At 37.1% G+C, this 12,082-nt stretch overlaps 1 protein-coding gene across 1 annotated transcript in view; it reads right to left on the bottom strand.

The window, feature by feature from the left end:
- Nucleotides 1–4,211: 4,211 nt before the first annotated feature.
- Nucleotides 4,212–12,082, bottom strand: part of sema3bl (sema domain, immunoglobulin domain (Ig), short basic domain, secreted, (semaphorin) 3bl) — a 28,771-nt gene continuing 20,900 nt past the window's right edge. Inside the window, exons 8-16 of the mRNA XM_065247119.2 lie at nt 11,750–11,864; nt 11,593–11,662; nt 11,363–11,507; nt 11,036–11,267; nt 10,846–10,937; nt 10,696–10,737; nt 10,350–10,575; nt 7,798–7,931; nt 4,212–7,622 (exon numbers count right to left, since the gene is read on the bottom strand). Coding sequence (XP_065103191.1) covers nt 7,161–7,622; nt 7,798–7,931; nt 10,350–10,575; nt 10,696–10,737; nt 10,846–10,937; nt 11,036–11,267; nt 11,363–11,507; nt 11,593–11,662; nt 11,750–11,864 — 1,518 coding nt within the window. The 3' untranslated portion in view covers nt 4,212–7,160. The remainder of the gene's footprint in view (nt 7,623–7,797; nt 7,932–10,349; nt 10,576–10,695; nt 10,738–10,845; nt 10,938–11,035; nt 11,268–11,362; nt 11,508–11,592; nt 11,663–11,749; nt 11,865–12,082) is intronic.

Raw genomic sequence — 12,082 nt, 5'->3', positions numbered from 1 at the left:
CTTTAACATGTACTAATACACACTTACACACCAAAGGAAATTATAAAATGTGAATGGGACTAAGGTGCCTTTTAACTATCCCAATTTAATTAAGGCCGAGTCTGGTTTAAGTTCATCCCTGTCCAGGAAACTGCCCCAATAAGCATATCATAATGCTCAATAATGTTCAATTTACCTGATATACATAATGTGAACAATTTTGTAAGCAAATTTTCACTCCTGTCATCTAAGACCCATCCCTGAAACTGCTGCCTCATTACCTAATCTTAGCTCCACCCCTCATTTAATACTGAAAAATGAGGGGAGTGATAATCAGGCAGGGAGTCCAAATTTTGTGTAACACCTGGATCCACTGCATAATACTGTTTAACTGACACTCAAAACAGCACTCAAATTCCAAATTTAATCAAATAAGCTTGTAAATGTTTCTAACATTGAAAAGACCTGGGGCCTGCTCAGCTGCGCACAGGTTCAAGATCATTAGCAATTTGTAAATTTCACATCTAAAAAAAAAAGGAGTATGCACATTTTCTGCGCGTACGTTCGGTTTATGAATCACACGTACGCATTTTTGATAAATAATCGTAAGATCAAATGTAGTATGGTTTTTACGAAGCATTTATAAATTGGCCTTTTGAAAACAACATTTAGGTCTATAGCCCAATTTCCAGGGCCATGTCCCCACTTACTCTTCTGCTTCCACTGTGACACTTGTAATGATTAATGATGCTAATTAGGCCTAATTTACCTTTAATTAGGCTACTTAACCTCTCAGACTCTCATTAGAGGTGTTGACTTAAGAAAACAGGGTCTCAGTGTCAACACCTCCTCTCACTTACTCTTTCATTTGGTCACCTTTAGTTTCTTGCACTCATATTCATTCATTCATTCATTTTCCACACTGCCTTTCTCTGAGAGGAGGCTGAAAAAACAAACCGTGACGTTATTTGTAAGATTTACAAAGATGTTTGTACAAGTGGTACAGAGAACACAACTCCGTTACATTATTTGAGAGGTTAACACTTAAATGGCCTTCAGCAATATGCAAAATTGCTCAAATTTGCACAGCAATAGGAGACAGCAAGGTTTAGTGACTTGAGTAACATCACTTTCAGACTGAGTATTGAAGGTTACTTTGTTTACATGGTAGGTTTTTGATGTGCTTACCATCATTTATCAAAAATATTTTCTTCATCATTTATCACAATACTTCCATAATATTTTTTCCTACTATGGAAGTCTGGTTTAAACCAACAACAACAAAATTATGACAGAATTTTTATTTTTGGGGGTGAACTATCTCTTTAAAAAACCATACCAACGATAGTGGCCTACTGAGGCTTCGTTTACACGGAAACGATCTGAAAAGAAAACGCAAAAGTGCCGTTGCATTATTACTTTTAATTCTGTGTTTCTACAAGCATTTTGAGGGGGACATCTGCGTGCATATGGAGACGTGAAAGTGTGTGATATTCGATGTAGTATGCACTCCAGGCGGCTAGGTGGCAATGTGAAGCACTGACACACAACACCACCAAGTCAGCGCGGCTGCTTACAACCTTCTTTGTTCTCCCAGAGCTCGTCCAAAGCCATCTGGTTTGCCTCCGACGAATTGGTGCATCAACAATTTGATAGAGGTAATTAATGCTAGTGATGGGAGAAATGAAGCTTTTCGAAGCTTCGAATCAATTGAACCAATTGCTTCGAAAATTGATTCAGTTTTTCGAAGCAGTTCGAAACAACACACGCTGGCGACCCCTGCTGGTCAAAATAGTGTAAAAGCAGATATGTCCAAACATTTTACACTTTTTTAACAAAATAATAGCAATATTTGTATAATAATAATAAAGTCTAAAAATATGTTAAAAAAATTATTTAACTTAATTAAGACATAGTTAAAAGTCTATTATGTGTTTTTAGTTTTATTTACGGCAAACAAATCATTAAAACTAACTACCCTTTTAATTATGCACATTTTTGTCAGTAAATCTGTCTATAAATAAAAAGTAGACAAAATGGCAGTGTTATTAGTCAGAAGGATAAATGTTTTATGAACTTTCATAATAAACTGACCCGAATTCACCTAAACATATTAGACACTGGTCATATGATCAACTCCCCCTAGTGTTGAGCCATCGGATTTTCGAAACGTTTCGAAACAGTTATGACGTAATGAAGCCTTGTTTGCTAAAATCACGTGACTTTGGCCAGTTTGAAACAAGCTCCGAGTCCGAACCACTGATTCGAATCAAAAGATTCGTAAAATGTTTCAAAGCCTCATGAAGCAGTGCTTCAAAAACGACCATCACTAATTAATGCACCTTCTCTGATCAGAAATACTAGCTGTGAATATTTCGTACAACTGCTGGAAAGACTTGTATATTTATCAGAGCTGCTTTGGCAACTTGAAGGGCCGACATATGTTGTTATTTTCATGAACTAACACATGCCTGTGACGTAAACGCATACGCGATGAGAGCCACCGTGAGCAGACTTTCGCGTTTTTACCCTTTAGATGGGAACGCGAGGGTAGATCGTTTTTAAGATTTCCACTCTGGAGGGTGGTTTCATTTTTTGGCGTTTTTAAGCCATAAAAATGCAGTCACCGTGTAAACAAAAGGAACATCCGATCAAATATTTTTACGGTTTTACCATCGAGAGTTCTCGTGTAAACAGGCCCTTAGTTAATTAACACTTCAACAAAAGAAAAAATCCTCTTTATAGCCCAGGGTCACTCGTAATAATAAACCAACCTCTTTGTCCATCCAAACAAAATTGCTTGACGTTTTTACAGCCTTGATTGTTTGTATTTATCGCTCTATGGAAGTATGCGTACGTGTTTCTTTACACAAGACTGTAACTACTGGCCTAGCTGGCGTGTGTTATACAGCGTTTTCTGTGTATTTGTGTGAACATGGATTGTTTTAGTGTGAAACGTTGTGGTGTATAGTATACACTTAATTCTTCAAAAACGTTTTAGTTTTTAGTACAATCATTGTTGCGTAAACTTACCATGACTGTCTGGAAACACAGACAATATAGGAAAGTTTTGGCTAGCTGCTGAAATACAAAATATCATCACCCTTGAAATGTTTCTTTGAGGACTAAAGCTACTTTGAATTTTTATAAGTGAGAATCAAATACAGAAGGGTTATGGGAAACAGGACCAAGAGGATGCTAAAGCATGTTTGAGAATATGTGTAAGGATTTAAACCTATACTGAGTTGCCTGTAATGAGGTCCCTTGACAATGTGACTCTGAGAGAACAGGTAACGTTTCACAGGTAATGTTTCCCTTCTGTTTTTCCATTTAAACATTGGCCTCTTGCGTCTACTTTCAGCATTATTTTTTCTTGCACAGCTGGAAAACTAAGTAAAGCGTTGTGTGTGTGTATAGAAAAAAGGTAGTAGTTGACTGGACCTTCAGGGTTTCTAAACAGGAAGGTAATCATTAGCGTTTGTGTCAATGTAAACAGTCCCAGGCCTCACTGTTTACAGTAGTACATACACTTCCTCAGGCTTCACTTAATCATGGCTAAATAATACCGATGTCACGTAAAAGAAAGGTTTTAATACTCTGAGTCTGTGAAACAGTATCTTACTTTTTGTTGGATTTACTGTACGTCCACATTAGAAAACTTTGCATGACTCCGAGTTCTCTCCTAAAGTTGAAAAGAATAATGATGAAAGACTGGCTGTGTTTCAACCGAATGAAAATATTTCGTTTTTGCTTTTACTTTATGGTACTGCCAAAGTGAAATGATTCCCATGCATCCAAACACGGCTTAATTCAGGTTATGACACAACCACATCAACCTGCTAACTATAGCGCATTGAAACACAGCCTTTTTGCTGGCATTTTTGTTCTGGTCATGTCTGGTTTATGAATGGCTTTACTGATTTTTACAGCTGTTTTACTGTGGTCTGTTCTCCAGAGCTATATATATATTATAACACCAGCGCATACAACTCAATGTCAGATTTCCTAATGGCGTATACGACTTTACCTTGAAGTGTAATATTTTATATGAAACTCTGGAGAAAAAGAGCTCTAAAGTCTAAAATGATAAACCAGCACACAGTTAAACACACAGGGATTTGGTTAAAAGAAACATCTGTAACATTAAATGGTCACACCCACCCGTGGTTTGCTGTTTTGGGCAGACTCATTCTCTCTCGTGAACTCTTTGTGAAGCAGAAACTCGTGAAACCTTCAGTGAAATGTTTTTATTTATGTATCACTAAAACCAAACTCAGGTTGGAGTTTCTGCATGCAAGAATCACTTAAATAACACATAAATATACTACAGAGAAAGACCAGAACAACCATTATGTTTCAAACAGTGAATAATGATAGTGTTTATGTTAAAAAGTACAGCACGACTTGACACAACTGTTTGAACGAATGCCTCTACACAGTCAAAAAATATATATATTTTTAAAGCTTCACCAATAACAGTTCAAAGTAAATAAAGAGCGGTTCTGCTGTACACAAATAACACATTTTCAGTGCAACTTTTCTGCAGTCATTCCAGTCAGGGCACAGACGTGTTGATAATAAATGATCGTGTTTCTTTTACAAACAGAAAGGTTTTTAGAGAAAGCAGTCATTTCTTCCAGACTTTCATGACTATAAATAAATAAACACAGTTCAAGTGGTGCAGGAGTTTTGAGTCTAAATAAAAGGGAGCAAATAACCTGGGTGGGAAAAAGTAGTAAATAGCAAGAAAGAGGAAGATTATTTTTTCACATTAGTGCTACAAAAGCCTCTAAGTAGGCAGCTTAACACAGCGTCCTAACCAGATACTTGATACGAGTTTAGCAACAAGCACTTTGTCTGTTGACACTAAACATTACAGCATTGTGCCACAGCAGTCTGAGCCAATCATATTACTGTTTGGAGAAGGATCTGAGACCAGTTAGACTTTACTATTAGCAGGGTTTTCCAGCATAACACTGCACAAATAAACACTGGGGTGGTTTCCCAAACAGGCCTTAAGACTAGTCCCAGACTAATATTATTTATATATGAAGTGTTCATCCTGTAAAAGAGACATTTTTATCAAGCTCTAATGTTTAGGTTCAGTAATTTCACTTTAATACCAATGAAAAGGTTACTAGTCCTTATTTTCACAAAATGTACTGTCTTTCGCTGCAAAACCCTCTAAGTGCATGCATGCTTTTATTGGCAAAAACCTCTACAGACGCAACTACACTTTAAAAATTTCACACACTTTTTCAATCCAGCATTAGGCCAAAAGGGACAAACCAAGATATTGGTTTAAAATTAACCCAGAAAATGTTTATATTTGGCCCAACAACGGGTTAAAACAACCCAGTCTAGCTTATAATTGCACCTAGTTTTTTTGACCCAGTGTTTTTAAAAGTGTAGAAACTTTGCAAATGATGAAAGACAGAAAAAGATAAAAAGGAAGAAACAGAACCACACATAGAGGGAGCTGGGATGATGTGTCTGCCACATTCGGGTTGTATTCAGGTCTATGAACCCACCCAGGACCCAAGTTTAAACGTGATCCACGGTCGTTTCCCAATCCCACGCTATCTCTCTCTCTAGTCACTCTTCCCTGTGCATTCTGAATAAACATACAAGTCTCATAAATTCAGTCAATGTCCTAATATTTGGTAAACGCCCTTTAACCAAGTAAAAAAATGCATGCACCATTGTTTCTGTGCACTTAGAGGGACTTTTTGCCAACAAACTGGTATTTCTGAATAGTCTGAGGCCAGGATTAACAGTATTGTAAAAGTATTTTCGTTGCAAAACGAGATAACTTTAATTTTTCAGAAATCTTGTTTTTTGGTTGTGCATTCCAATTAATATCAATTCAACTGCAGTTGGTTTGTTTTGATTTAAACCTTCATAACTTAAAAAATACAGCTAAGTAGCACCATAAAACAAAATGATAACATAATAATAAAAATGTTTTGACAAAAATTTTAAAAACGGATTTATCTTGTTTTGCAACGAAACTCTTCATATACACTCTTAGAACGAATGTGTTAAAATCAACACATTAGTGTTGATTCTGGGACAACACACTAAATGTGTTGTCCCAAAATCCACCCACCTTTATGTTATTATTGAAACAACACATTTTGTGTTACTTTTAACACTTAAAAGTTTTTACTTTTAACAACTTGTGTTTTATTAAAACACAAAATCAACACAAAATGACACATAATGTGTTAAAAGCTTAATGCACAAAGATGTGTAAAAAATGAACACAACCTTCCTAAGAGTGTATCACTGTCATTGTTTTGTCAAGATGTACAAAAATGTTTTTTAAAGATATTTCTATGTAATATTTATATATATCTAAGGCCTAATCCTGGCTTAATCTAAACCCTGTATAGGAAACTTCTCTTAAAAGATCTCTTTTATTGCTTGAAGCTTTAGTGCACCACGTCTGATTAGAATGCATGTTATCAATGACTGATTCACAAATCCTGGTCAGTTCTGTTCAAACCTATAAGTTTGCACGTTAAAAAGCTTTATATATAACCTGCAAAAAATTAAGCCTGTACAAAGTTGAACACAATCAGGATTTCCCCTAAAAAGCTTTTCAGTTCTGTTGAAGTCCCAACGGTCGTCAGTCTATGATTAAATTACCAGAAAAGTCTTAATTTCTTAAAAATATAATTTCCTTACAGCTTAACGGACTGGCAAACCAAGCTTTGCTATGCACTGTCACTCAGTTCAACATTAAGAAAAATGTTGCCCAGTTGTATCATAGCCAGATACGTTCTGAATGAATGTGTGTTTTTTGGCAACTGTTATTGCAATGGCAGCTCTCCAATCTACTGCTAAAGCCAATTTCGCACTTCCTGCATACCCTCATTTGTTCCAGAAAAAGTTTTGCAGCTGCTAAATGCTTAAGTGAGACATTAATAACTTTAGCCACGGTCTGCTGTGAGATGATGGGGTGTTGCTGCCATGGTCACAGCATCAGTCAGAGGACAATGCAGAACTCCCTCATCAACCGAAACAACAGTGGGACACGCTACACCTATAATATTCATAAATAAAATCACCATGAACAAAAAAAATGTGTTTGTGTCAGTCAGGCAAAGTTAATGGCTGTGTGCTGCTATGTAAAAGTCCACTTTTCCATTAAAAGTCCATACTTATAAGTCTTTATTTTACTCTGCCGTGCGGAGATCCCGTGGAGATCGGATTCGCTCCCCGGCGCTCTTTTGGACCCGTGCTTTCTTCGCAGAGTCGTGCGCTTGCCGATATTTGTCCATCATGCTCTTGTGTTTCCTTCTCAGCTTTTCATTACACCAAACACGCTCGCAGTACTGCTCCACCTGCGGTAGGTTCGAAGGACCAATCAGCTGCAAGACGTCCTTAAACCACGCTCTTGCTGGGGTACGATTAGAAGACATGTGGCCAGGGCACGGTGACCACACTTTATATTTGCTGTCATGTGATAGGAGGTTCGACAGAGTGTCGGCGTGTAAAACATCCAACCAGAAGCGAGCGAGGGTTTGTGTAAATGCATGTTCCCGAGATCGGCACACATAGATGCCTTCGTCGTGACGGAGCACACGGCGAAACAACAAACCATCATCTGTCTTGGTAATTCGTTCATCTATTACCACCTGAACAGAGAGAGAGAGAAAACAAAGACATTGTGTGTATACTCCTATTTAACTTTGTGTAATGGTTTGGTTAAAGTGTGCTTATGCTCTTTAGCCTTAGTTTGATATTTATCTAATCACTTTATTTAATAATAATTTTATTTGCTACTGATCTGCCATATGTGTTGTCTCTCACCTCCTCTAAGTAGTCATCTCTCTGAATGTGCCAGGTGACGGTGGCCTGTGGTGATCGGGGGACACACTCCAAAAATGTGCTGTTGTTTTCAGTGCCATAAACAACCTGTTCTTCAGTCATATCCAGATCATCCACTACAGATTACACACAACTGTTAATACAGACACTTTAAACAACTACACTGCAGTGGCGGCCGGTGACTTATTTTTTCGAGGGCGCTCGATGCAAAGTTCGTTACAACATGTATTTAGCACGTTGTGTGTGGTTCCTTTTTTTTTTTTTTTATGTGTTCTGCGCGTCGAGTGAACCTGTGTGCATCACGTGTTTTGTCAAAATACTGTAAGTGCCTGCTGCAGATGTGTAGGGTTTATGATAAAAGAGATGCTCGCAAGATACTCACATAACCTCATGTGTAATCAGAGTTTACTGTTTAGGGAGTGTATTTTGTGAACGTGAGTGTCTCTTTTGTCATAAATGGTTTTGACGTGTGTGCAGCAGGCACTTATTTTGACAAAACACGTGATGCACATGGTTCACATGACACAACAAACACATTTTTGAAAACGCAAGCAACACACGACACTCCGAACGCATATTTTGAATTAGCGCCCCTCGGATGAGCAGTCACGAGCCGCCATGTTCAAAGGAAAGAAAGAGGGATGAATATACACTGCAAAAAATGACTTTCTTTTTTTGTATTTTTGTCTTGTTTTAAGTATAAAAATCTAAAAATTCTTAAATCAAGATGTACTTTCTTGATGAGCAAAATTAACTAATAAAATAAGTGTAGTTTAAAAAAAACAAATGATTTTCAAGAAAAAAAATCTTATTATTTTTGACTTGTTTTCAGTAAAAATATCTAAAAATTCTTCATTTAAAGGAACAGTATGTAAGAAATTTATATCAATTAATCATAAAATGGCCCTGATATTTCACTAGACATTAAGAAATAATTTTCATTTCAAATACTTATATCACTGACAACAGTGGTCTGGCCAGGATATTGTCATTTAAAAAGTGGAGTTGCAGCCCTCAACTGATGTTTATGTTGTCATTTTGTGTATTGGCCACCAGTTGGGTGATTGCAGTACCAGTTTTAGCCACAAGTATTGTTATTGCAATACCAGTTTTGGCCACAATCCTACATACTGTTCCTTTAAGATGTTTTTTCTTGATAAGCAAAACGACCCAAGAAAATAAGTTTCGTTTTCAGACCAAAAATATTAAATTTAAGTGATTTTGTGCATTAAACAAGCAAAAAATCTTTCTAGAATTTAGTGTTTAAGAAACATTTTCAAGATTTTTTTGCTTACCCCATTGGCAAATATTTTTGCTTTTTTATGCACAATTCACTTAAATTTGATATTTTTGGTCTTAAAAACTAGACTTATTTTCTTAGGTAATTTTGCTTATCAAGAAAATGCAAATGAGTTTAAGAATTTTTTTGATATTTGTACTGAAAACAAGACAATTTCAAAACAAAACAAGTCAATTTTTTTGCAGTGTAAACCTTGCTTTAAAATGTCACTACTGTTCTTAGGGTCTCATTGGTCCCCAAAACTTTCCACAGTTCTCAGTTGTACAATAGAAACCTTCAATGTAAGTTGTCAGACCTTATTGTTCCCAAACAAACCTTTATAAAAAACAAAATATAATATTCGACTATCATTTGTCAGATTTTTAAATTAAAGTGAACTGGATTTTAAAATGTAAATTTTCCTAAGAAATCAAACACATGATATTGGCATTGTTAACTAAATAAGCTACAGGATTTTATAATTTATAATAAAATTTAATTAATTAAAATAAGATAAATTTCTTCTTCTTTCTTCTTTCTTTATTTCTTTACGCCATTCTAGCATCTACAGCTATATTTATGGTGAGAAGCAGTTAATCCATACACAAGTTTTATTCAGACAAGTTGATCCATGCACATGTTGGGGGAGCGACAATTTGGCATCTTCAATTTGCCTAACTTGCACGTTTTTGGCCTGTGGGAGGAAACCGGAGTACCCGGAGTAAACCCACGCTGACACAAGGAGAACATGCAAACTCCACACAGAAAGGCAATTTCATTTTCATCAGCGCTTTAATAATTCATCATTTTTATGATTCTGTATCGGAACATGAGGATGATATAAAGAGAAAATACATCTGCACAGTAAACTCCAAGATCACTTTATTGGCCCAGCTGTTTACATTTACTTAGGTATTCAGGTACATTATTCAAACACTGAAGCACTTTCCAGTTACATATCTGTAGTCTCATTCTGTCTGAGAGATGGACAGTGATCAATCTGTTCATCTCTCGTTCTTTCAGATAGTGAACACAGATAAAGGGCTTTGACATATTTTAGTCTCAGTCGATTGGCTCAAATGACATGCTGCCCTTTAAACTTTTATTATTAATGAGCTCTGTAGTAAACTGATATTTTAACTATTTAACTTCAGATCAAACTTTTATCTTTAACTTCAGATAAAATTGCTCTTCTGTATCACTTTAAAATCAAGGAACGAGTAACAGTAATTTGATATTCGTGCACATCTCTTACCGCTGAGGTTTTGGTCCATGCATTGCACTGCAGGGTTTGCGTGTTTAATGTCCTGTCTGCGGTATCGGCGTTTCGTGTTTGGCAGGTAGGGTGTGCATGAGTGTCCGTCCCAAGCGCAGTAGGGATCTCGAGCCAGACAGCACTCGGCACAAGCTTTACCATACATACTGCAGCGGTGCAGAGGCACCTGAATCACACCTGTATCTGAGCCCACGAAGAGAGTTTGCTGGGAATGGAGATGGAAATAACAGTTTTAAATTAATTTTTTTCATTTTGTCCATAAACAAATCAATTAAAGGGATAGTACATACAAATTTTGTATGAGATTGCTTGAGTATAAACTCACCCTCTTCACAGATATATCCATAGAGATTATGGGAGTGGGAACCTGCAAAGTTAAAATAAGATATAAAAAAATATACAAAAGCATTCATACATTCACTATATGTTTGTTGATTCCTCATAATTAACACAACCTAAGCAAATACTCACAAACCTTGAACACTTGCAGTTCCTCTAGTGTAATTTCTTCAGCGTTGAGCAAGTTACCATTTCCCAATACGATAACCTTTAGCACCGTGCCAACATCTAATGAAGTCAAAGGTCACAGTTATTTAAACAGTCACTAAGGGTTACAAATACACTCAAGTGTTAAGTGATGTTTCAAAACACACTCCCAAACTCACCAGTGCCAATGAACATGACATCATAGTATCCATCCTCAGCTTGCGTGCGGTCTACAGTAATTTGTGTGAGTTTGTATGGCGCACCCGTGCGGAGCAGAAGTGGCTGTCGCTGTGAGGGGTAAACTGGACGCCACATTAGCGGGTGCGTCCGTGCGAACTGGAGTACTGCGTCCGGAAACTCCAGCGTGCTGCGGAAGGCACGGCCAGGCTGGGCTGTGATCTTACTGGGGCACTGAGAGATAAAAAGAGATAAAAATATATATAAGTATGATAATCCTTGTGTGTATCCTCTGCAAAATAATTATTAACGTGTGGGTATATTCTCACCACTCCTGGTCGTGGATAAGGGACTCGTCCTTCATAAGGTCCCCACTGATAATCCGGTCCCTCTTTATGAGCAAATGGCCCATTAAAGGCTTCACGGATGTCAGCCATACTATACACACACACAGCATAGCCCTGAAACACATTACTGGAGAGAGAGCATCCGCTGTTAAACTCCCTTATACGTATGAATGTGAGGTTTATGCACTTAAAAATGTGGACAGTAGACAGACCTGATGGTGCTGAATATTGCATATATCTCTGGATTAGTTTCATCTTTAGTCCTTAACAGGAACACATCCTCTGTAAATACACAAACACAGATATCAAAGTGATGTCATTGGCTTATGGTATGTAGTTTAAGGGTGTGTGTGGTTTTTTTTCTATTACCAAGCTGGTGAAAGTGTGTTTGGATGCCGTGAGGTCCGGGAACAGAACACACCAGCCGGGCTTTAATAAATGTGCTCCACTTGTTCACCAGAGCCCTCTGGCCACCCACATCATTCTGAAAGCACATAAAGAGTAAATGATGAAGCACTTATGTGTGTCGAATCTTCTTTTTGAATATTCTAGTGTCGTTTACACCCAGACCACACACAATGAACTCTGGGTAGAGACTTTCCATGAACTTTTCCAATTTATGTTGTAGGCTTTTAAAAGGTGCACTGTGTATTATATTGAAAAAAGCAATATAATACACTTAACTATATTATCAGTGGTGTA

This window comes from Paramisgurnus dabryanus, chromosome 11 (genome assembly GCF_030506205.2).
Source record: "Paramisgurnus dabryanus chromosome 11, PD_genome_1.1, whole genome shotgun sequence".
In the NCBI taxonomy this organism is placed as follows: Eukaryota; Metazoa; Chordata; class Actinopteri; order Cypriniformes; family Cobitidae; genus Paramisgurnus; species Paramisgurnus dabryanus.
This window is presented reverse-complemented; position numbering and strand designations above follow the sequence as displayed.